General features: G+C 40.2%; 3 protein-coding genes across 4 annotated transcripts in view; all 3 read right to left on the reverse strand.

The window, feature by feature from the left end:
* hoxc10a (homeobox C10a) overlaps positions 1 to 5387 on the reverse strand; it is a 43387-nt gene extending 38000 nt beyond the window's left edge. For both annotated transcript variants that reach the window (XM_087834109.1, XM_035905534.2), the window contains exon 1: positions 4499 to 5387. The gene's annotated coding sequence lies outside the window, so the exon portion shown is untranslated. The remainder of the gene's footprint in view (positions 1 to 4498) is intronic.
* Positions 5388 to 5531: 144 nt separating this feature from the next.
* On the reverse strand, positions 5532 to 8492 carry LOC148096881 (homeobox protein Hox-C10a-like). The gene is made up of 2 exons (XM_087833693.1): positions 7622 to 8492; positions 5532 to 5868 (listed from the first exon to the last, which is right to left on the reverse strand). The coding sequence occupies exons 1-2, from the start codon at positions 8334 to 8336 to the stop codon at positions 5591 to 5593; spliced, it is 993 nt and encodes a 330-aa protein (XP_087689819.1). The 5' UTR covers positions 8337 to 8492; the 3' UTR covers positions 5532 to 5590.
* A 6236-nt stretch (positions 8493 to 14728) lies between these two features.
* On the reverse strand, positions 14729 to 18014 carry hoxc11a (homeobox C11a). Its single transcript, XM_006785660.3, has 2 exons — positions 17144 to 18014; positions 14729 to 15687 (listed from the first exon to the last, which is right to left on the reverse strand). Exons 1-2 carry the CDS (start codon positions 18012 to 18014, stop codon positions 15455 to 15457), a joined length of 1104 nt encoding a protein of 367 aa, XP_006785723.2. The 3' UTR covers positions 14729 to 15454.
* Positions 18015 to 26995: the final 8981 nt, after the last annotated feature.

Raw genomic sequence — 26995 nt, forward strand, 5'->3', positions numbered from 1 at the left:
AGTGTGCTTTTGTTTCCGTGTGTGTGTGTGTGTGTGTCATTAATGAGAAGTAACTTCTGTTCAATTATCTCCCATCATCCATTTCACTCTTGTATCCGTCTTATTTTGCTATAAATAAAAACTATTTTTATATAAACCATTTGTTGTTTGTCGTTTCTTTTTCTTTTTATGAATGTCTGTCCTTAATCTCTATTCTTCCAGGGCACAACTACACTTGCAGCTGAACCAGCTGATAATATACTGTCGCAGAAAATCCCCTTTTGTTGCATGACCAAACACTGTCCTATTTTAGTTCCATAACATTTTATAGAGAAACACAACCTCGTGTAGCAGAAGGGACTGTTTTTGTTGAACACATGCACTCAAAAATCAGCAAATCAAGAGTGAGACTTGACAAATCAAAAGTATACGGGTAAAAGTTTAACTGGAGAAAAATACAGAACCGTCTGTTCGGCTTGTTTATGGGATTTGTAGTCGTCTGTGGCACAGTTGGTTTTATAGCTGAGGTTTCAAAAAATCTCATATTGGTCTAATAACGATTTGTAATCTATGCAATATATGACACTGTCTATCCACAGACTCTGTGAGATCACAGCGAGTCTACGTTTTCATTTTACTACAGTCGTTTGTCCTTCTGACATGCAAAATAATGTATCCAAAAAACGGCTTCTTGAATCAATGATGACAATAGACTAACTATAACTCCGCCAACCTATATGTACGTCAGATTCTGACATGTATCACTTACACACATTTCCCATGGACAAAAATACACACAAATACAGGTGTTGTTGCAATTTTCAAAAGGCCTATTTGTGCCGCATGAACTAAAGCGTCTGTTTGCGCGACTGCAGTGCACTGATGCTTCTTATTAATACGGACTCACGGGCATGTAATCAGTGTTTGCTCCGTCAAAATAATCTTCGCGCCCGCGCTTTTAATTCAGCATCCACCTTTCACCGTAAAAATGATTGTAGATGAATACAGCAACATGCTTCTCGTGATAATATTATATAAGGGGAAATTCAGCTAAGATCATTAGTACACTTGCATGAAAATCGCCGTGCGTGCAGATTGCGAATTTCTCTGTAAGTGTATCTTTATAAACCCGCAAGGCTACTCAAGCTGATATTACACCCAATGCTTATTCAGATAAACTGACTCATCTTGATTGTCAGGTGAGTCAGAACTCTGTATCTGAGTCTGCTTTTATCAGCAGAACCAGTCCGGGGGAGATAATAAACATGGATACGAGGTGTGCGTTGGAACATGACTTTCTTTTATTAGAAGTGCCCGTTTAGTGCCAGAATGGAAGCGCATTACTTTTCCTGTTTAGAGCAGAGATACTGAAAGTAATTATTCTGTCAAATGAATGGTAAGAGCAAGATAACTACTGCAAAATTGACAAGACATCACAAGTTCTCCCTCACACACACGCGCGCGCACACACACACACACACACAAATACGAAATAAACGCGTCTCATTTCTCTTTTCCAAAATTAGTCACGTTCAAATACGACATCTAGGCTATGTTATGTGTTTAAACTACACATAAAGATAATTCAAAGAAACGTTAACACAATGTGTTCATAACGCCCCAAACGCTGAATATTAAGGACCACAGAGTTGCACTATGATCTACTGAAAGGCCAAAAACTACAATAACAAAATATATATCTGTATTTCTCCTCCTGTATTGGATGGAAATCCCACGATAACCGCTGCACGCCAGTGTTTCAGGGAATCAATAACTGACATTCTTATTCTAATAAATTAGCTTTAAAAATGTCTTTCAAACGCATTTTGTGTCAAAACAGCCCGTAAAGTGATCAGTTCTGAAGCTGATCAATTACAGTGCTGCTGAGCAGGCCTGTGACACTTTGAATTTTTCGCGCAGTTAATATATAAAACAGCGTAAGTCTCTTTCTCTCTCGCTCCCCCTTTTTCTAAGGCCACGAGTGTCACTTATTTACAGAAAAATTCTATTCTTATTGAGGCTTTCCTTAATAATCCATCCTGAGGCTGGAAAGCGTTCTCAGTTCTTAAATGTCATTCAACAAATCCAAAAAAGGCGCATTTTAAGAGTCATTCCTGCACCGCACAAATTGGCAATGGAGCAGTCTTCACATTTTCCATCCCAAAGAAAGAAGAATAACGCCCCTTCTGAATTCAAACCCTATCTTCTTGGTAAAAATAAAATAAAATAAATCTCAAAGTGCTAATTTTTCCTCTCTATCATAAAATAAACATGAATGTGGAAAATGACAGTAGAAAAAAGGTAAAGGGGGAAACAAAGAAAGAAAGAAAATCTGTTGGCATATTTGGTTCATGTCTGATCATGCCGGTAGCAGTGAGACATCTTGAGCTGTCCCAAAGGAAGCGGTTGTGTAAAGGCTTCAGTTCCTGTGCCGAACTACAAAGTGGAATAAATTACTTTATGTGTATATGGTTTTAGGGTGAATCTGTGCAGCTCTCGGGGCTGTTTTCGGCGCTGTAAAGTCTTTGTCAGTGGTGCATTCCAAGAGAGACACTCATTCACTGAGCTGAATGAAAGTGACTTTGGATTCCAGACTGTCTCTTCCACTGGTGCTACCGCTACAAGGAGGGGGCTGAGAAAACAAGGGGAGATAGTGACTAGCATAAACACTGGACTGCCTTTCCAAAATAAAAAAAAGTGCTTGCAGAATAAGCAGCTCTTTCATCAATAAGTTATTGTGTTTCATTGACCGCTGACGTAAGCTAAAACCCCTTTCCTGACAGATATCTAGTCATTTTTAAGAGTTTCTTTTCTATTTTCCTTCTCCCATTAATTTTAACTATAATAAAACAATGTTTATTACAAGACATAAAGTTTTTCCAACTATCTGTGACCGTCAGTGAGTTTAGATTCAAACATAAATATCATTCATTTCTTAATTCACGCTAGAAATAAATGCTTACTCTGATAATTTAATTAATTTAAGTGCCATTAGTCCAAAAATTTACACTGAAAGTGTTGCGGGTCGACTCCAATAAAGATATAATGTGTGCCCATTATGTTTTGGAAACTTGGCCACAATACATAACAGATGAAACAGTGTAAAACCCAGGAGATTCTTCCGCATAGTGGTCCGTGGAAGGACAAAATAAAGTTTCAAACATTTAAGTAGAACCAGAGGAAACACAACTGAAAGACATAAAAGACCCACGTTCTTTAATGCACCCAAACACACAAAGATTTTTGTAGTAATTTGTACTAAAAATGTAACATTTTGAATCTTCAATGCAAAATGTGGCTAACGGAGCGATTGTTGTTTGTGTGCAGTCTAGTAAACAGTCATCAGTAGCTATTGCTGGAAATGACAAAGAAGCTTTTTGTGTTGACGTTAGGGAGCCTATCACTGCAAAACTTCCCAGCAAATTGGAAGTTGGAACTGAACGGCCTTTTGGTTTTAAACACTTAAAAGAAGTTGTGCATTAGCAGAAGAAAGAGCTCAGATGAAGTCATAGAAGTGTCATTAGCATAAATTTCCTGTTACACATTTCTCTGATAATTTAATTAGTTAAGTCCGCGACATATCCAGCCACCTATGTATCCATGTCTCTTTCTATCTCATCATAAAACAGCTGAAACAACGAAACCTAAACGGACAGCCAGTGATGACAGATGCACCACTACGCAGTCTAAAACTTTACCCCATGTTGTTTACAACCTATTCTCCTTCTGAGAGCCTCTGGGAGGTTTTACAGCCCACCACAAAAATAACAGCAAAGAAAGAAAACGTCTCTGTCCAAGGTATTGCAACTCAGTTCATTTACAATGCCATTTGCGGGGACCTGTGTGACTATAGGGGGTAATTCGGCGGAAATTGTGCCCTTGATGAAGACGAACTGACGTAATCAAGGCAGTTTCTTGTTGCCGAGCCAGGAAGCCAACCCCAACAACATGAAACTACCTAAACCACGCTTCAGCTTCGCGCAAAGGGGTTTACAAAAATATCCATGGAAAGGACAATGCATGAAAAGCCAAGTGGGGATTAACACTATCCAGCACTAAGAGAAAAGGCGAGTATGATACACACTGTGGTCTGCAATCATGCTGCTTTTTACGCTGCCTGTAGACACATTATTATGTGCCATGACTTTTAATTGTATAGTCTCAAAAACCGCATCCATGTAATTTTGCTACTCTTCTAAATTCATAAATATTATTGTGTCAGCGCAGCGTAAATTTAGCCCATTCGTTAAGTAAACATAGCTTAAAAATCCAGTCCAGCAAATCTCCAGAGCTAATCCAAAAAACAAACAAACAAACAAAACAATCAGCAACCAGCATCGTGATTCGAGAAAGAAACTGAGTCTGAATCAGCAGCACGCTGAAACAACTTCATTCAAACTAGGGACGCGAGCAGGCGTGCACCGTGCGTGCCAAATGAGCTGTCAGGCAAACTTCTCTGACAGATGCGCCACACTTCCCGAAACAGGAAATAAAAATATTACGTAAAACCGGGTCCTACCTTCACTTGCCTTCGGTAGACGCCTTCCAGATGCGCTTTGTTATCCACGTGTTTGCCGTGACGCTTGTTATTATTGTCACTGGAGCCGTCGCGGTCGCTGTCCCTTTATCCACCATCCTCCTGATCTCCTGCGCCCATGAAGCTCCACTATCCCCGGGATGGAGGCGCCTGCTCCCGTCAGCCCAGCGCCTCTCGGCTGGGTCCTGCACACTGCAGTCTCTGCTGTGTGGATTAGCCCTCCTCCACACACACCTTTAAACGCATCTTTACTGCTGCAGCACATTATATTTGCAGATCATAAAATCCACCCCCAACGCTTTCCAGGGCGAACCTGACATTAGAATTTTATGACCTTGACTTACTGTGGTCACCTGGATAATATTTAAATCAACGTTATGGTCTCTCACTTCTATTAAAACTGCCATGATCTCCTTCTCTCATCCGCAGTGTCTCTCCCTCCCTCTCATTTTCATTGCTATGCTAGGGGAAGGACAAAGTTGGAAATAGCTTTTTATCTAATTCGCCCTCCTTTCTTTCTTTTTATTGTTTTGGAATCGTTCGCCATGACATAGTTTAATATCATCGCGTGCATGCACATTACACACCAAGGAAGAAGCAGCAGCACAAGTGGCATTTCATTCATTGAAGCTCAGCAAATTGAAACCGCTTACATGCCACTAGTTATTTATAGACTGCGTGAATGTTGCCTCCTCCTTTCCTTTGGTTCATGTTATATTACAATTAAAATGACAAGCTAATAGCACCTTACTGTTCCAGTGTCGCTACAACTGTTTACCTGGAAACTCAGGTCTGGTCTGCAAGTTGCAGCGTTTAGATCGTTCATATAGGAAGGCACGATGTGTGCACGTGTGCTTAGTGTGCACATAAGGAGAAAGATCACTAAATAATTGCTGGATGTATCATTTATAGACACATGCATGTCTGGGCTGTCTGTGTGCGTGATTTGGATGTAATGGATGTGATGCATGGTGTGTGTGTGTGTGTGTGTGTGTGTGTGTGTGTGTGTGTGTGTGTGTGTGTGTGTGTGTGTGTGTGTGTGTGTGTGTGTGTGTGTGTTTGTTAAATATCTCCTCAGGAGTAGTTGTAGACTGCGCTCTGTTCCCTTTCTCGGCTCTCCCTGTTTAGCTTCTTGAGCTTCATGCGTCTGTTTTGGAACCAGATCTTGACCTGTCTGTCGGTCAGGTTGATACTCCGGCTGATCTCCAGGCGGCGCTCCCGAGACAGATACATGTTGAACAAGAACTCCTTTTCCAGCTCCAGCGTCTGATGCTTTGTGTAGGGACAGCGCTTCTTCCTTCCACTTTTGGCTTTTAACCAGCTTCCCGTTGTCTTTTCCGCGGACAAATCATCTATCGGAGCGAGAGAAATAGGACAGTGAGCAAACAGGCGGCCAAATCCCGACATTTTGCGCGGAGATCTTCAAGGCGTTGATCAGTACAGTAGATGCTAGGTACACGCCCACATCTTCTAAATGCACATTCAATACCCTTCAAAGAAATCCAAATTAGTAGTTTAAGAGAACAGCTTCACCTGGGTGCTTTACCTCCGCTCTTACTCGAACAAATGAACTACATCGAGCATCGCACCTTTTCTAACAACTCCTACTGCTTGCAAATTGCTTCTGTAAGATGTACAACTATAATTAGATCGAATCAAACGAGGGTGTGCAGGCACTTCCTTTGTCTATGTTGGACCTCAGACTCCCATAAAACTTTATTACCTTTGCACACCGGAGCCAGATATAAATATATATATATATATATATATTTTTTTTTTAGCTTCATCTTAAAACAAGAGGCGGTCTCTGCAGCATGATTCCAGATTTAGGGGGGGTAAGAACAAAGAAACAACGCATCGAAGTACCAGCAGCGGAAAAAATCACACTGCTGCTCTGCACACTCACTTAATTTCTTGATTAGCTCGCAGACTCTAGGGAATAACGCCCCCCCCCCTCCCCCAACGCCACACACGTATAAACACAGGCAGATTATTTTAATAATTACCCTAATGTGAACAGTCGCTGTGTGCCCAACATTTAATCATTACCAAAACATTTAATTCCGTAATTTAATTCTCACGAACACGCGCAAACACACAGACAAACACACCCACCCACACACACACACACACACTCTCTCCCCTCCCAAATCCAAATATACACAAACACAGACCCTACAGCATTGTCCAATTAAATTAAAAATAAAAGCATAGTGTTGATCTTCATCTATAAATAACAAGGTGAAATTCACTTTAAATAAGCTAATGAAAAATATGTAATGACTTTAAGATTCATTACGGGTGTTATACCAGTGCCACTACGACTAATACTACTAATACTAATGCTGCTGCTATTACTATAACTACTACTAATAATGATAATAATAATAACTAGAAATACAAAAAAACGATCAACAGATTGTGGTCTTACAGAATTAATTTACCTCTGCAAATATTGTCAAATATAACGTATATATTTGACAAATATAAGCTTTCTTTCCTGAAAGTCCAACGTGTTCTTTTAATTTAAATGTTTTACGTACACCGTAAAATTAGGGGCCTTTCATGAGCTTACATTCTGTCTATTATTATTACTATAATAATAATAATTATTATTATTATTATTATTATATCCTCAATAATTTGGGTCGAAAAGTTTAAAACTTTGGAGACAACCCGTACAATTTAATACTGGCTCAATGCCAGCATTTTGAGGTATGAAATGGTGCCGTTACTTCTGTCAATAAATAACCAGAGCTTGTATGAAAGAGAGAGCAGCGGGGGGGGGGGGGGGGGGGGGGCTGTTTATTCTAATGATAACTGCCCATCTCACGTTGTCACATTAATGGAAATGTGTTAAATGCCACGAGCACCGTACCCCCTCCTAGGCCAGGCTATCAAATCCCCACACAGACCATGTGACTGATATCCAACACAAAGCTACATTAAAGTTATTAATTATTGCATCTGTGAGATCCTTTTAGTAACGCCGTCAACAACTAGCCTGCGTGTGCGCGTGAGCATTGTATTGACACATATGCACGTGTCTGAGTTAAAGTTGGGGGTGGGGGAGGAGGTGGGGGTGGGCGTAAATTAGCATTCTACCTTTTAATTCCCCGTCCGAGATATCTGTGCAGCTGTCACTCTTGGCCTTCTCTTCCTTCCTGCTCTGACTCTCCTCTGTTTTGGAAAGCTCTCTCGCTGTCTCCTTCGCTTTGCTGCGACTTATTGTCGATTCTGCTGATGGTTCAACAGATGTCGCCAAGTGGGTCAGAGAGAAACTGGAGGGGAACTGCCGACCATCCTGTGGCGGCCTCTCTCCGCTGTACACCTTGAAACATCCGCTGGAAGAGGAGGCAGTTTGCTGAGGCCGGCAGCTATTGTCCCCAAGCCGGATGTAAGTGGCTGACTCTGTTGTCTGTTTCCCCTTATTGCTGTCTTCCTGGTAGAGGCAACAAAACGCCTCCTCTTTGACGCTACCCATTGGAAACGAGCAGGGTTGTAAACACTGGGCAACAGGTTGCTCGTCCCTGGAGGTTTTGGAGCCTGGGGTCCATGTGGCCAGTTGTGTTGACAGGTAGGCCTCATCCTGGAAGCCGCTGAGCGACACACCGCCCGGAGTAAGAATCTCGTCTCCTTTCGAGAGTGAAGACAGTCCAACCTTCCCACTGTTTCTCATCACTGAATATCCGTACTCTGCAGCTGAGTGGATGTACATTCCGGGGTTGCTGGAATAACTGTCACCCCTGAAGGAAGATGATCCTCCCATTAAGGAATCCATGAGGAAGTTACCGGGAGCTATGTTATTCGGACATGACATTTTTGCATTTGGTAACACAGTAATCGTTTGGTGTGTTCCACTGGTCTAAACTACGGGATTCTCCGGGAGAAAAATGACAGTAGGATGCTGACATCTTTTGGAGGGGGGTGCAAAAATATCAGTAAGATAATTATGGATGCTCGGAGACATGTCATGTGAGTTTCAGACCAATAGCTGCGTGGAAGTGGCCTTGATGCTCCAGACTGACGTGACGTCAGCGCGGTCAAGTTGGGAAGAGTAAGGGGTTTTTGGTAGAGCAAGAGCGCCACCTAGTGACCATCTGGGGGTGAGACCAGCAGGCCCATACCAGGAAGAACAAAGGACGGCAGCTCTTGCTGCAGTGATTTTAAAGGCTCTTACTACGTGGCTTTTGGATGTTTTATTTCTAGTTCAGCACAAACTTTTAGATGCTTCAAAGCAAATTAACTCAGCCATGCCTCGAGTTTCTTTTCGCCTCGGAGCTTATGCTGTGGAGATGAAGCCGCCTGGATTTGATCCAAATGGTACAATTTGTGTATTTTCTTTTTGTTTGCTTCTTTTTAAAACTCCAACCGCTTTGTTGTTGTTACAGGTTTAGCGAGAAAAGCTGTAAGCGGGTAAGAAGATGTGTTGTTTTCTTAAGCAAAGCCTCAGCAGGAATGAGGACATTTTTTTACGCTTGGAAATTTAAAAAAATCGTACAGATGAATGTGTGGAGCAGCCCAAAAAGTATTTGGCTAGTAATTTTGTTTCTTTTTGCTTTTTTTGCTTTTTTTCTTTTGACCTGCTTAATATAAAACTGTCATCTTTTGGGGAAAGACTTTTACTGATTTTGTAGCATTACCACCATAATTTGGATTCTCTGATTATAAATTTGGATTTGTTTTTGTATTACCATTGTGCCCCAGCTGAAATGCACCAGAATTCATTAGACTAATCATAATAATAATGCCACATCTTTTTAAAGCAATTGGTCAACTTTAAGTAGACTGAAATAACCAACGAAGCAGCACTGTTTAACGGGGTGTCGCCTTATAATGTGTTCAACTGTACGAGGGAATTGCAAATGGATGGCCTACAAGGATATTTATGTTGTGGTGTACAGAATTATATTAAGTGTCTTTTACGTATGTATAGCCTAATAAATAGGTATTTGCTTACTTGCGCACATGTAGTATTTCTATAAATGTTTCAATTCCTTTGCACATGTTTGGTTGTGTTATTATTAGTACTTTAACTGTTTTTTAATTGTTTGTTGTTTTGCTTTGTTTTTATTACCATTATTATTGTCATCCTTATTTCACACGCAGAGTAGCAGTGGAAACAAGTATTTGAAAATAATTTCCTCTATTCAATATACGAGCTTTGAAAGTGTTTACGCCCAGAAAGTTTTTTTAATGTGATTTTGTTTCTTCTATCCTGAAAGCTAATTAGATAATGTCTAAATTATAATAACAGTTATCATGTAAAAAGCATAAAACATGGGGGGAAAAACATGCCGTTTTATTCAACAAAGTAGAATAAAACGGATATAAAACAAATATAAATGTAGGCTGTTGTGCAACTTTCGTATCACGTAATTTAAAGCCTACATTAAAAGTCAGAAGAACAATAGCGTTATATTTTATACCCACTGGATTGAAACTAAACCGTAGTTTAGTTAATGTTGTTGACTTTTCCTCGTTAACATAAAGAAGCTGCTAAAACGAGTTAGACCTCAGCATATTTTGTATTTCAGCAACTGTAAAACTTGGCTGCTAAAGCAGACTGTGTTTAAACGCTTTAAACTGTTTGTTAAAATGCTTTAACCACGGAGAGGGTTAGCCTGCTTGTTTACTCTGTGAAAGCAAACGCACGCGAGGCTGTGTTTCCAGTTCAGAATCATTTCCAAAGGCAAGGGCAACATTTGTATCACTTTGCGCTTTTGGTTATGTGTGCAATGTATACAAAATGGTTGTGCGTCAAGGTGATATAAAACCTTTTGCTTTTACACACACACACACACACACACACACACATATATACATAGTCAATGTAGGTGAAATAAATACTCAGAGTAAATGATGGTTGTTTTGTGTTTTTTTTTTCCAAAAGAAAAATTACACTGGTGCAAAACAAAATCTTGGCGGTGTGGATACATTACTGTAGTGAACGTGTTCATCCAACACCACAGCATAAACAATACCCTGGTGTTTAGCAGTGAGGAGACAATATAGACAACATAATGAATAGAAATGTAGCCAATTTTCACACCTTAAAATTGTGTAACAAAGGCAGGTTTTTGCTTCATAGAAAGACACAACACCCACACGTTATATTGTCAGCTCATTTCACAAAGTCACACCACTGACAAACACGCACAAAAATGCTTTATGACACATTCCCCACCTAGCCCGCAGGCTAACAGCGACTCAGCACAAAGCCTGAAACAGTCACGAGTAAAAGCAAATTATATGCGCACTAGTTAGATGTAATAACATTTCACAAAAGACACAAAGAAACCTCACAAACGTGGCATTGCAGAAGAGTGCATACTGGAGCGATATATCTGAAATGATAAAGTAAAATGACACAACGCCTGTTGTTATGGTAGTACCCAAAATGTGTGCTGGGGTGTCACAGATGGGACAGTAATGTGCTGTTGCAGAGCTGCCAGCAGCTTGGAAAATGTGCAGTGATTTCACAAACCAGTCATGGAAATTGTGTTTGAGGCTATAAAGAGCAGAAAAACACGAGCGTATGACTTGATTGTTTTTTTTGTTTTTTTGCTGTTTATTTTTTCCTACAGCAGAATGCACATTGACCCTGCACATGATGGCAGAAGAGCTCCACTTGAAACAATCAGATTTGCGTGACTGTGATTATCATAAGCTAGAAGTGAGGGGAGCTAACTGTTGTGAACTACTTGCTGTAGAGCCCAAAGATTGCGGTAGTTAAAGCAAAGCTATGCAGCAGGGTTATCCCCACATTTATGCTTTTCTTAAAAAGAAACTGAGGAAAACTTTCAATGCGCATTCGTTCTTCTCTGCTTCCATAACAGAATGTTGTTTGTTTATACAGATCCATTTCTCCCATGGAAACGCGAAAACCACCTTATTTCCCAATAAGTGGTCGCTGAAAATTTCTGGATTTTTTCCTTTTTTTTCAATTTTATTCTTTTTTACAAGACGCCTAAAGCCGGCTTTGTCGTCTGGCTAAACATTTTGAAGAAAAAGCTGCCCCCCCCCCCCCCCCCCCCCCCGCCCCCAACACACACACGCACTTTACTGGCACTGTTTTTTTCTGTTTTGTTTTTACCATGGTCTTTACACTTGTCTAAATTTCAGCCAGCAACCAACACTAAATTATCGTATAAATTATTGCAAACCTGGAGGTTGTTATGATAATGCCAGCAGATATGGGCGTTGAATGCTGCGAGACAGCCTACATGGTAGTGGGTTTCCTGCACTAATCAGGAGCCACTGGGGCGACATAAGTAATTTGCTCCTGGCGGCCACTTTAAAATATCTTTCCAGTTGCAAGTAGGCAGGCTGTGCTCTGTGAGCTCTTTCATGCTGTTGTCCACTCCGTGGCTAACTTCAAATTTATGGTGCCAGGATCACGCAAGCGCTTAATTAAATAGCAAAGCGATAACCACCGTCAAAGTACAGCAGGATTACATTATTACCTTTTACCGAATACCTTACACCAGATGCCACGTGCATGGGATTTAAACTTTAGATAAGTTTTACCAAAACTAATTTTGGTGACAACAATCCATAAAGGGCAGCCTACAAAAGCGCTAATGTAAATGAAGGCGCTTTGCAAGCTAGTTGGTTGCAGCAATCGGTGCTCGTTTTACAGCGACGAACTGTTTTATGGCCCAATAGAACCGGTTAGGTGCTGAGATGTAAGTACAACATCGTAGTATAAAAGCATTCAATAGCCTATAATCACTTGATTAGAATTTGCAGGAGGCGGGTAACAAAATCCCGCCAAGTATACTTACAAGAAAAATAAAGCAAATTTAAAGTCAGAACAGTTTATAGATGAAAACAGCAACAACAACACAAAAAAACAAATGGCTGCCTTAAATTTGTAACAAAATGGAAGAAAAAAAATGAACCAAAAAGGAAAATGTAACAGTTTTTTCCCTGTATTTAACTTCTTTTTTTTTTTTACTGGTGTGTAATGTTTTCTTTTTTCTAAGTTTATGAGGGGAAAAGACACACACACAAACACACGCACAAGACGAAGACACCCTCTACCCGGTGTTATTTTATAATTTCGTTTTTTGTGCATAATAAATAAAAACATGATCTTATTACCAGTTTTCTGGCACAAAAATATTACTTATTATGAAGGCGAATTAAATAAATTTCCTCGGGCATAATAATGGACCCAGGCTACATCGTCTCTTTTCTCTTTCCTCTGCTCTAAATGAAACAAACCGCCATGTTTTTCTTCACCGCAACACCCAAGTGCACAAGCCAGACTGACGCATGGCAAGAGCCGCATTCCAGCACAGTGGACTGTCCTTTTGTCACACATCGCCAAAACTGATGTCTGCTACTACAACTAATAATACTACAGTGATGTCACCGAGGCATCTATATCAGGAAACGTTTTCAAGATCCCGTTGAGGAAACAAAGCAGTTCAGAGGCCGGGAGAGTCCTGGCCCCCGTGTGGCTGAGAGACAACATCTGCAGAAGACTCTGCAGCACTCTCTGTTAGTGACGTTGGGTGTTGGAGAAACCTACAAATTACCACGTCACTGTCCCAGGGCCAAGGTTGGTGGGTGTGGCGAAGAGGGGCTGGTATAGCCTTGATCTGGTCGGCTAGCGTGCTTCGTCTTTCTTGAGTCAGAACAGCCCCCTGTCATCCCTGATGATATACTAAGACGGGCAGATTAAGTCTGATTTCACTTCATGCAGATAAAATACATGACCTTCTAAAGAGATGCACAAAAAAGCGCCGGTCATCCCTTTTACTCCCCCCACCCCCTTTTCCCACTTTAAACCGTTTTTAACTTGAAGAAAAACCTTATTTCCGAAAATAACCAAAATCACACCAATGGGAGGAAACACAACAACGTGCAAACGGTGCGGTAATATTTCTGTTGAGCAGAACAGCCCGTGCAGTCTTTTGTTAAGTCAAGAATCAAAGGGTAGACTGACTCACAAGGACCACACACCCACGCACTCACAAACCGTCATGTTTGCACTTACAGAACCTCCCATTAAGACAAATACACTGGGACAGCCACACACCAGCACGTTTTCTCTTCTTAGAGAATACAAATCCAGATCTACAGTTTACACCAAAATGTTTTAAAACGCCTCATGCGTGAAAACGTATACATTTTACAAGGACAATAAAGTGTATTTACTGGACGTGCTAAAGCTGGCAAAGTTACCTGCTGTAGTTTAATGCGAGGGGTCAAAGTTGTTCTCTGTACACATTCCATTTTCTGTTCCCACTCACTCTTATTGGCCCATTCCGCCGCTGCACACATTTCCGGGCTAAAGGGGCTCCTTGATTCCACTTTATTGCATCGGGTTAAAGGTGAAGGCCTTGACATTATGGAAGTTCAAAGACTACATTTAATTATAAATTGTACTTAATGCACACGTGCAATCATCATGCGCATATGTTTAGCGTACACGCACACAAACTAAACACACACCCGCACACACACACACACACACACATATATATATATATATATATATATATATATAGACAGACATAGTCGGTCTATGTCATGTCATGTCATGTCGAAACCTCTTTGCAACGCTCCCCGGACATGTAGTCCTGCTTGTTTACTATTTACTGCGGAAGTGAACGCCATTCCCCCCGAACAGACGGTGCAATTAAGAGAAAAAATAGGCATTTAGTGCTTGTGTCTTTATGGCAGTGTCTAGACTACAAGAGTGGCGATTCCATTTAGTGGCCACTAAAAGAGGTTATCATTGAACCCTTCTTCTCTACATTTCTAAGATCTGAGCTTTACCTCTTTTCTTCTTTTCTTTTTTTTAAAGTTGTGCTAAAATTCAAACATAATCCTTTTTACACCGATGTAACCTTAAAATTGTCAAAAAGCCCTCACGTGTAGCCACTATTCCTTATTTTCCCATCGACACCAAATCCACCGCACCAAATGCGCGTAGACTCGTGAACTGGCATTTAACAGAGGTTTAAAGTGTGCACATGTTATGTGTGCAAGCCAGCAGCGTTAGGTTATACACACATTTATGAGCAGTTGGTATTTCCAAAAGGTTTTGACTCACGACCAAGACAAAGTAACAAATAAATGCACACATCACTGGTAAGGGTAGTAATTAAAAAGACAAACAGCACAAAGTCGTTGTGATTTGCCTATAGATTTTCTGTTTATTTCATAGGTATTATGTTAATGATACACAGGCCGACAATCTGCTCCTCCTCTCTGGAATCGAAAGCAGCAACGCTTTAAGCAAATAATTTAACAAGTGTTGGCGTTAAAGCTGTTAGAGTTGAATGGGCACTGTACTGAAAAAATAGCAGCAGGGATAACGGAAAGGAAATTCAACATACGGTTATTTACAGTCATGATAGCACATTGCATAGGCTACTCTGTACAGGGGGATATACTTTTTTCACAGATTGGACGTCACAGTTCTCAATGGCGAAATATGCAGCTTAATTAAAGATTTCCTATAATTTGCTCGTACTCCGGTAAAGAAATAATTAGATGGGGATAAGCTATATACAAAGACCAGAGCTGGGGATGAGAGCTAAAAGTTGTCTGCGCAATAAAGGATTCAAAAAGCTTGTTATATTTCATATTGTTTTTAACAAATATGTGAACAATAGAATAAACACAATGAAGGATCATGATAAATAGAGGGACATATTCAAGAACAGCATATAAATGATTATTCTAATCGTGTAGGCCTTTTTCTGGGGACCAGCTAGAAATTCAACGCCGCCCGTAGGGCTATAAGAAAATGGCGATTTTTATCCCATGCAGGCCTATTTCTGCCACTGTCCGCTTTAGCATTGCACTGTTGGTGATGTGGGCTGCCTTAGAAAATGGGTATGCCCACAGTGACAACTCAGTGAGATAAGAGGGGGCCTAAATGCCACCGTCCCACACTGTGACACTCTCTGCTCCTGCTCACAATAGGGGATTTCCAGAGAAGTACTGGAGGCGATCTCTGCTCAGCTTCTTCTCTTTCATTCTTCTATTCTGAAACCAAATTTTAACCTGGCGGTCGGTGAGGTTTAACATTCGGGAAAGTTGAAGCCTTTTCTCTTTGTTGATGTAAACGTTAAAGAAGAATTCCCGCTCCAGCTCTCGAATCTGAAACTTGGAATATGGACACCGCTTCTTCCTTGTTCGAGGAGCGCCTGGAGAAGAAATAAAAGTGAAAAATAAAATTCAAAATAAAGTCGAGCTGTCACGGAAAATGATCAGCGGCGTTACATTAATTAACAACAAGAGCAATGCGTTTTTAAAGGGGGTCACAGCAAGCTTAAGTGCTGAAGAGGCGACAGACTTGCCAGATGCTAAGAATTCAGTTTCAGTGGCATTAGTACTGATAACATTTCAGTCAGCATTCATCTGGTGAACTGGCTGAAGCTATCAGATAAACCAACCATAAAGAGTGTTAAATATCCGAATCGCTTGGAGTAAATAATATCAACTTACAGCCTTTAAGTACGTGTTTATCTGTTATAAATATACAACAACAAAAGTATTTCACCGCATTATGTGCGCCAGATTCCCCTGGAGCTAAAATAACAATTTACACAATCTTTTGGCAGTGGGTTTAAATGCACTGCCCTTGCCTGCAATGCCATACCAAGACCTCTGTGGCCCTGTAACGTCTTATCAAACAGGTGACCAGGGAAATGTGTGTGTTTTTTATTGTTTTTTATGTGTGTGTGAAAGAGGGCTAAACACCGGTCTCAGCTTGTGTCTGTTCCCTAGCTGAGCTAAAACAATGCACATGAGGTTAAATGTGTTTTGAACACAAGCACCAAATCTCTAAAATTTCCTTTTAAAAATAAAATCCATTTTTGGATTTTTTTATTTTATTTATTTTTTTAGATGAAGTTAGTTATTAATAGAAATGACAGGCGACCTCGTGCAAATCATTAGGAGAAAAGAAGCCTAATGTGCGGAAGGAAACATGCACATTAATGAATTTAAGCTTTTTCCAGCGGATTGTGGGGAAGTGGAATAATGTGCAGCCTACGCAATCTCCACATACAAGGGAAAACACGATTAAGTATGCTCGTAAATGAAGGAAACGCTTCTAATCTATCATCAGATAGATAGATAGATAGATAGATAGATAGATAGATAGATAGATAGATAGATAGATAGATAGATAGATAGATAGATAGATAGATAGATAGATAGATAGATAGATAGAACGCATTTAACCGTAAAGTGTGTAATACTCTTCGCAGCATGTCTTTTGCGAGCAAACCCTGTACTAAAAGAAAATTCACAAGACGCCAAAAGCAATGTTCTGCCCAATTGGTTTTTACTCCCGACAGCCCAACGAGAAAATCCCTTAAAATGCCCAACGCAAGTTCATGATCAAAGTTAACATTTGTCACAATAGCTCTCTCTTAAAAATTTCACAGACTCTCACCATTGAGGCGTCTGTGTATAACATCCCCTTTTTTTCAAAGCGCTTTCCCATCGTAAAAATTCTTCTCGTTGCAAGAAAGAGCTTTGTAGGGTTATAATAAAATCGTTTGAATGCTTATAAAACTCCACATAAAATCTGACCGACAAAACACCGGGTTAGTCCCCTTAACCTTCCCCCATTTTACAGCTCGGTATACCTACTCGAGTGGCTGCTCTTGCTGGCGTTGCCGTCCTTGGTTGTTGCAGAGGAAGACGTACATGAGCCTGAATTTGTGTGTTCCTCCTCATCTTCTGGGTCTTTTTCCTGCTCCGCGGCTCCGGGTACAGACGCTGTGGGCTGCTGTTGTTGCTGCTGCTGCTGTTGGGAGTCGCTTTCCAGCTTCTCCCCTTCGCCCTTTTGTAAACAATTGTCTGACTGATTGTCCGTGCTGCTGCAGTACGCCGTCTCAAAAAAGCGATCGAAACCTTGCGGGAGGACATTGTTTTTCCCCACGCCGGAATAAAAACCTGTGGAAGGGTGATTGGAGCCCGGATGAGTGTGATGGTGATGGTGGTGGCTGTAGACACTCTCGTTCTTCATAAGCATTTCTGTCATGGTGGATGGTGGAAGACAGTCTCTATGCACCAGATCCTCTCCCGAGTAGCACGACGCATAGTTGCTTCTGTGGTGCCATTTACTAGCAGGGTCCAAGCCGTATGAAACTTCCCGTACCGGCTGCACTTGAGACAGATTTGTGGAATAGGGGTAGCTGATTTGTCTGGACGGGGCCTGTGGAAGAAACGAGGAGACGGCAGAAAACTCGGGGACGTAGTAGGTGCAGCTGGGGAGGTAGATATTGGACGCACAGCCCGTCCTGTCCCCAAACTCGGATGTCCGGTCTTTGCGCGTCTGGGAGCAGAAGTTGCCCAGATTCACCGAGTTAAACATCTTTCTCTCTCTCTCGTGCTCCGTACTATAGATAGATGTTTTGGATAGGAGCTGCAGCAGAAGGGGAAAATTTGGGAAGGCGAGATGACGCGCAATCCGTCTAAGTCGCCCCGCAGACACGTGATCGAAAGTAGATATTGTCATATATCAATTTGGAAGAGTTGGATGTGTAGGAGTGGTTGGCTTTAGGTAAGATCGAGGAGGTTCAAACGAATAATTTCCAAACACCACGGGACCACTAAGAAAACCAGTAACAGATTCCTGTTTGTTGGCTTATGACAATTAGAAAGATATGTGCTGTGCATGTTTATGTTTATGGGCTGCTGGTAGGCTAGCTAAACAGCTACAGCTCCTTAAAAAGGCATAGCACAAACTGCAGAGTCCACTCAATGGCATGCTTTTCATAGTGTTATGGCGTTTTACAGGTAAGATTATTACAATTAATATTATCATTGCAATAATTACGCTCACTCTTACGAGTGAGTACTACTGGATTACTAGCAATGTAAAAGTGTTGACCAATGAATTGCAAATTATGAATACTGATCTTGCACACAACACAAAAGAAAGGAGGATGGTGATTAGCAATCACAGAGAATATAGCCCATATAAAGCATAAGCCCGTTAAAAAGCAGCCCCATGAGCTCAGTCAGCGCTTCAGAATTTATAAAAAGTTGCACAAATCACAGCAAATGACTCTTTTTACGCTTTTTAAGAAGATTATGAGCTATTATTTGTTTTGATGCATTTCCACTCGTAGGTGCTTATCCGAGTTCGCTGCACATAAAATCGTGATTAATAAACAGATATCTGAATCATTCATGGTTATGTTTTTAAAATTATGCAGCACCCTATTGCATTACTTTGCCGTTCAGTTGTTTAGGGTTCATCAAATGAAAAACGGGGAAGGAAACCGTAATTACACTACAAGGTAAGGCATGTTGGTTGAGCAAGTTATTCGGTCCACACTAATTATTCCATTTGACTCTGGATGAGTTCATAGAAGACAATCAGACAATTCAAGACCTCGATCCTGGAATCCCTGCAGAACCATGGGCCATGCATCTAACTCGGACCAAAAGTGTGCCCCAATATATATAAACACACACACACACACACACACACACACACACACACACACACACACACGCACACACACTCGCGCGCGCGCACACACACACACACACACACATACACAAATAATTAGTACCTCAAATGACTGGCTTTAGCATTACTCCAGTTTGGAGTGGTTATTGGCAACACTCCTCAGAATATTCAATGTGTTGAATAGCTCACACTTTCAAAATGTTCTGATTTATAAGTTTGGAAAAGGTGTGGTTGGACTTTATTGGCATGAAAATCCTTCTATAAGTATCTATAAGATGCAGAGCAGAGCAAGTATTAGTCTGTTCAGTAATGCGCTGCGCTACTTAAAGGCCTATAGACCGAGTAGTAGGAGTGCATCCGACGTTTCCCTCTAAAATTAAATAAGTCCCAGCTGATGGTCCAAGCTGCTCTGATTATTTTATTTTCACCAGGATGTCGACATTCATCTGTGCGTGACAGACAGGGACGTGTTCCTCGAACTTTAAAAAAATTCCAATAAAATGAATTGTTTGGAGAAAAGATGCGCCTGCGTGTGATTTCCTGCGTCATTGTAAACTTTTAATTGTACTGTTGAGGGCCATCTCAGAATCTTTATAGACTAACTGATACTATCTCAAGGTGAAATTAATATGATGGCCCATTGTTTATGATTATAGGCTGCTTCCTAAACGCTGCAATATACTCTCAAATTATTACCCAATTTTCCAATAACACAATATCGTTCTGTTGCCGTATCTTAGGGGACACCTGTGTTGCTATACATATATAATTTCAAAGAAAGTTAGTGACTTCGGTGACTCCCGACAGCAATGGGAAGAAGAAGCAACATCATCCGACTCCAAGCATTGGAAGTGAGCTTCCACTGCAGGCGAATTTGTGAAAACGTGGCAATGGCATTAGCTTGTTTACTACCCCTACAGACAAAAGGTTGCCTCACATGATGCATCCTGAATCCAAGTACAAAGAAAGCAGACAGCTGTCCAGACACAGCACTTGAATTTGACCACTAAAATCCTCTCTACGTCCACCATAAAACTGCGAATGGCTGTAGTAACGCTAAATCCCTTTGTTCCATAGAAAACCATAAACGCTGAGAATGAGAGGAATTTGGATTTCAGGAAGTGGATATTGTGCAACCTTTCTACAAAGAGGCAGCGAGATTAATTTCAGCTTGATTTTTTATTTATGTTTGGGTTTTTTTTTTACTTCGACTCACGCACATATTTAAGAAATCTGGTCTTTTGTTCCACGAATATCGGAATAAAAGTTTCAAATCTGGCGTTTGGGACGTTTGCGAGGCAAAATATCTAATAAAAATTACTCCGAATAAAATATACTGAGATAAGCAAAAAGAAAAAGACAATAAGAATTTATTTGTGATGCATGAAGCCCGGCTGCTGTATTTGTTTTTTTTCTCATTAACAATCACAGCTCTGGAAATATTTGTGTAAACACACTGGCCCTGTGGCCTATATGGACACATGTTTGACACATGCTGCTCCATTACTGTTGGGCTGCTGTGCAACAACAAGAATAATTCGCGCATCAAAATGTCATTTCCAATATTAACACTATGAAATATATAGTGCACTGTGTGATTAATAATAATAATAAAAATAAACCCAAGACTTGCATTTGAAGTTGAATTTCTAAAACCCGAAAAGCCGCCATACTAATTGGCCTTGGCTGTAAAAAGGGTTCTGAATTATGACATTTAAAATGCATCCTTATATCATCCTTATATCATCCAAGAAATAAAGAATGAATAATAATTTAAAAAAACAATAAATAAAAACTCCAAACTTTCCTTTCAGCGGGCAATAACAGAATCGAGGCAGACAGTCCAAAACAATACTGTCAATTCATTTCCTCATCATAATCATTTCAATGATGCGTAATAGCCCGGCATAAATAAGTAATGCGAGGGTATGAATAAGCGATGCACTAATAAAATTTAAAGGTTAAAGCTGCTGATCACGACAACAGAAACACAGAAAGGCTTCTCTGGACTCAAGAACTATTTCTACATTTAAACAAATGGAAAATGGCACTCCTGGTTGCATTTAAGTTGCGGTAATTGTCATAATATGGAAAATATGACCAGCCAGCGTCCATCACTTGGCAATATCCGCTTCCTGGGGTTCAAACACTGACTGCTTTCACCTTGGTGCGCAAGGAACAAAAGTGAAAGAATAGGATTTACCATGTGTTTATTTCACTGGATGTGGGAGCCGGAGCACAAATTCCGCTAGCAGTAGGACCCAGGAAAGTTTGATAAGGCTGCACCAAATGAGCAGGCAAAGCGTATGCAGAGTTTTAAAGCAAAATGGCCTGTATCCCAGATATGTCTCCTTATAATTCTAATTAAAAACAACTCAGACAATGAGAACATTTTAAGTGCCCGTTCCAGTCGTCTTCAGACACAATGTTCAGTTTGGTGCTTTGCTAATACTCCCTTAAATATCACTGTCAAAGCACCGTTATAGCTGTGTCTGAGGAATTTAAGCTATGTGTTGCTACCTAGCACCGAAATTACAACTGTTAGCCTAGGCGTCACCTTCTTGTAAAAAAAGAAAGAAAGAAAGGGGTTGCGCCAAAGTGTCGATAAAGCCATTGCCAAAAGATACAAGTTTCACCACAGACACAGAGCTACACACACACACACAAATACACAATGGGTGCAGTTTACCAGGACACTGCTCTACAGTTAGCTGAAGTCAAGGCTAAATGTGGGAAGCCTGCGTAATCATATTACTGTCCCCTCATGGCCTAGATAAGTTTAATTGGATGTAAGCCGGGCAGTTAAACCTCCCTGTATGAGCTGTGAAGAGTTCCAGGCAACACTAAAGAGGCTTGTTTTTCTTGTCTCACTCTTTTTTCTTTTTTTTAAACTAAGATCTCCGTGAGTGCACCTAGCGTAAAGCGTTTGTGGTGACAACAATAGCTGACAAGATAAGGCTGTGTGTTGCTGTTACATTTAGAGCAATCTCCAGAGTGTATTTCACTTTCAACCACAAGGACATAAAGCTTTCACAACAATGTGTTAACGCTCTTTTTTTTATTAGAAGTATTAAATGATTGCACATCACAAGAAATCGCTCAGTATAGTGACTACTGCATTCAGCTCCCATGTGTTATTTCGACGCCCTAAAAAGCACAGAGAGAGAGAAAGAGAGAGAGAGACCTGGAAACCATTTAAACAGAGGAACAGTGAAGCGAGTCTATCTGAACAAATTCTAGAGGAACTAAACGTGAGCTTCTATTTGTGTTTTGCTAGAGGGACACTCGGCTTCACGGTTAATACTATTCTACAAAAGTCCGAATAAAGAGCATTTTATTTGAAAAACCCTACTTGAGGCTATGGTCACATGCTGATATATTTAAAAAGATATTTTTAGGCTCGGCGTGCACTGGAATCTTCTATTTACTAGAGTTAATCTTCTAAAATACCTAAATTATATTTTTTAAAATCACATCACATAATAAGAAGGGGCATTTAAAAAGTGAAAAATGAATAAAGGAATTGTCTTTTCTTTTTTGTTTTGTTTTTTACCGCGCTTACGATATTACGCATTGGACGGACCCAAGCATGACGCATGTGTTTATTTTGAATTTGCTAACTTAAAGATAATGCATTTCGTTTGGTTTCGTCATATTTTGACATAACTCAACTTTAGTGTAATAATTATACTATTTTCTTTTTTCTTTTTTTTTCAAGCGTTACAAGCAAATTCCTGATGTTATTGTTTTTTTTTAAATATTTGATCTAATCTTTTCTGATGTTACCGAGCCCAACTGAGAAAATGTACATATCCACGCATACAGCAGGGTAATCGTGATAAAGTTTTGAACCTTAATGCAAACTGAGATACTGGTGGCTGATTTCTGCGTGGGTGTCAAAAGTCGGTTTTGTTTGCGTTAGTCTTGCGAAAAATGGTTCTGTATGCCTAAACTAAAAGCGACGAGTTTCCTGCTGTCATCTCAGATATGTTTGAAATACTTGCTTAAACTTAGTGCTAATGTCGTGTTAGCTCTGATATATGTTTGCTTTTTAAGGAGCCCTTACATTTACACCGTGCCAATGCATATAAAATAATAGACGGTAATATAGCTCAAGCTACACCACCAACGCTAATCAAACTTGAAGGTGACACAAAATTTTTCACCATGTATGAAACAGTTAATGCAGTTCCATCCTTGCATACTTGACCTTCAGTGGGCACTTTAAGGCCCTTGGAAAGAGTCGCCCTTGGAAAGACCAGTCCTCTATCAAAAATACGGAATGCCAATTAAAAACGCCTCAAGTGTCCTCGTCAGAGAGAAAATCAAACAATTTGTCAAGAAAAAAGAAAGAAAGTTCAATCAAAACACCGGCATTATATAGCCATACTGCATAAACACGAGCTGACCAGCGCTGTGCACAATGTTTACATTCTTTATATTATTGCGAAAATAGAACATAAAGCCCTGCCGTGATAATATAACTGGCTGATCGAGAAACATTACAATGATTTCAATCGATTCTGAAATGTTTTGCTTTTCTTTACACCAGGGACAACTGGTCTAAAAGGAATTCGGCTCTTTTGAGACAGCAATGAAACCTTCACACCCCGTATTAAGGGCTGTTGGAGGCGCGATGCTATTGAAAAACAAATTGATACGGGCGTGCGTTTCAGAAAAAAAGCAGCTAGTGGCGAACTCATTTCAAATCATGTCAAAATCAATATATAATAGTTCTGAAAGACGTAAAACGATATAGATCTCTTACGTTGAGCATCCTACCTATCTTCTCTTTATCACATTAACAGTCTCCTTTAAAACACACACATTCACACTCACGCACGTCCACACACTCCACACTCCCCCTCTGCCACACACTTTAGTAGGAATAACAGAGCTTTCTATTTCTCAGGCCAGCTTTGTACCATAAACGACAGTGGGGTGACGGGGGACGTAGACCACACTCCACACAAGTTCTCTGCGAAGGGCACTGTGAAGCTCAGTGACCTTTGGGACGCGGAGACAGGCTGCCATAAACAGATTTAGCCAGTCTCAAAGTCAAAAGTGCTCAAGAGCTGTGAAAGACCTATTGTAAAATCCTGCAACGCCAAATATCACCAGATTGTCTGGAAACGCAAAGCATATCTTTGATTGTTTGTGGTTTTTTAAACTCATCATTTTGTAGAAAGGGAATTCGGTCACTTTAGAATGCAGACAAGACATGTAAAGGCAAACTAAAATGAGATATTACGCAGTAATCATTTTAGCCTTAGAAGAACAGAGAGGCAGGTAATGGCGTCGTGAACTGGTGTTTCTGGACGTGGAAAACCTTCCAAGCAATGATAAAGTAGAGCAAAGATCCTCTGTCTAAATAAACAAGTTACAGAAAGTAATAAATAATATTAATAGATTACTCTGGCTTGAAGTTCAAGTTAAAATTCCGTGTTCGGCATTTGATTCGACACAGTTCAAAGGCCTGATTGTCAAGTTAATGAGTCCCCAAAAAAATCCAACCATTTTACAAATGACGCATTGAACTAGCCTCTAAATACACACGAGTGTTTGTGTCATTTAGTCGTGACACTAATCGCATTCACGCTGTGCTGAAAGTAGACTTGTTTGGGTGCTTAGTCTAATTACGTAGCTGTCAAAATACATTCGAATTAAGATGTTATGTAAATTGTTGCTGCTGTGAATTGCACTTTACTCTTTCTTTGTTAAGTGAGCGTTAATCTACCGCAGTTTGTTACAAACCATGGATCCTGGCTCATATCTATTGCTTCTCGCCCTCGTTTTCATGTCAATAGGTTCTTTTGCGGGTTATAGAAGCAGATCCATGGAACCTTAATGAGTTTCTGCTCGTGTTGTCATTCATGGCAGGTTTTCCTGAATCCTTCTAAAAATATATTTGTACATTTGTAACATAGTATAGCCACGAAGGTTTGCGATTAAACAAAAAGCAAGAAAGACGATGGTGCTTTTTCCGTATGCCATTCTCTTCTTACCAATTTAACAAGGCAACGCACAAACATAAGATACAATTTTATCTCCTTTCATGGTCAACAACGCGTTTGATGACCTGAAAAGGCTGGAGCTGTTATGAACGACGTCCTTTCGGTGATCAAATTCAATAAAGCCACTTTAAGATCGCCTGGCATTATTTCATAGTCTTAGTTAATTATTGCAACAAATACTAGGTGCGCTTAACGAGTAATGTTTTGCATCAGATTGGCGTCGCTTTGTGAATATGATGCACTGTGTATTCATTAAAACATACACGGACATATTGTGTTGTCATCGCTGCGTAAAATGGAAAATATGAGAATATTACGCACTGCTTTCTTGTTTTAAAGATAAAGAAATGACTAAAATTCCGTTGCCGTGATATATCGAAACGATTTCAAATCACCGTTTTATCAGGTAGGCCTAAGCAAAATCTACATGATGCCAGCATGTGTCTTTCATTTACGCCTTCCCTTGACGTGTCATGTGTTTAAATTCATAAACAATTGGAGAAGTGTTAATTACATTTACTAGAGTTACTTAAAAAATCAGCATTTCGATTTTTGTTTTCATATCCGCACATACATCGTGCCCTTTTTGAAGCAGTGTGTACAGACAACCTCACGGAGGACCGTACAGCCGTTATATTTATTAAATCATATACAGCACATAAAAGTACAAAAATAATTCTGAATTGATGAAAATAATAGAGCTCCGGTAACACTCCTGCAAGACTTTTATCAACTCGAAATAAACGTTTCGAAATTTCAGAAGCTCACTGATATATCTTAAATCATAAATATATGATTCAATAGTTAATCGAACACCAAGGGGACTGTAATGAGCTCACGCCATCTTACATTTGTACATGTATGCCTGATCACGCACAGACCAAGTCAGGAATGCCATTCAGTCAGGCGGCTGCAAGGAGCAGACGTTCACAGTTCACTGAAATGGCAACATCTGATTCCAAATGCAGACAGCACAGCAGTTTCCAGTGAACATAGCCTACTTCACCATAACTCAGACTGCAAACTGTTGAAGACAAACGTACAATTGCATGTTTAGATAGCTGACAGGACGACGCTGCACCGCCGCGCATTGCTTTACACTCATTTGCCAGTAGGGAGAGCCTTGTGGGTTTTAGAAACGGTTCATTGTAAAGGAGTGTGTGCGTACTGTGCATGTCATTTAAGGGAAGCATGTTTATTTGGTCTGCGTGCATGTTATAATGAACTTTACTTTGATATATAATTATCACACTTATAAATCCGCACTGCAAGGCAGAAGATGGGATACACAAGGAAAAGGCAGTCCAAGGGGCTTGACTATATGGAGCACTGGGGTGTAACCCCATTACTGCTTTACAGAGCTATTGCGTGTTTAGCTGCGCCGTTATAGGCTTGTAGCATACCAGTGACATTGATTAGGTCGAACTTCAAGAGAAACCACAAGGACGGAAAAGGGAATTTTACTTTAAACCAGTCTAGGTGTTTTGTAGTTGTTGTTGTGTCCCAGGCTTCATAAACACAATATTCAGTGTTAGTTTAAAATATGCACCTGGATGCAATTTTGTATTTTAACCTATTTGCCTATAACCTACCTTTGCATCTGTTGCGGCAACAATAAAAAATAAATAAAGCCCCCCCTGCGTGGGCTCTATTTTCTTACGTTTCACAGCATGTGTAATTAATGTGCCAACAAAACACTCTTTCAAATGCTTTCAAATGTCCTATTAATGTTCAAATCTTTATTTCAGTGTGGTGGACGCGTGTATCTTTTAAACCGTGTTACAGGTCACGTCCAATAAAATAATCCCCACAGTTATCATTGGTGTTGAAGCAGAACATTCAGATAAGCAACATAATAACAGGCTAATACCAGTAATCTTTTCAATACTGTGTTTTATTGAAGACCTTACGCATATACATTCATATCATTATTACTTTTACAAGACAACGTAGCAATCCTTACAAGCGCAAAGAAAGGAATGCAATCGGAGTGACATAAAATAA

Source organism: Neolamprologus brichardi, chromosome 20 (genome assembly GCF_056152115.1).
Source record: "Neolamprologus brichardi isolate AB-2024 chromosome 20, ASM5615211v1, whole genome shotgun sequence".
NCBI lineage: Eukaryota > Metazoa > Chordata > Actinopteri > Cichliformes > Cichlidae > Neolamprologus > Neolamprologus brichardi.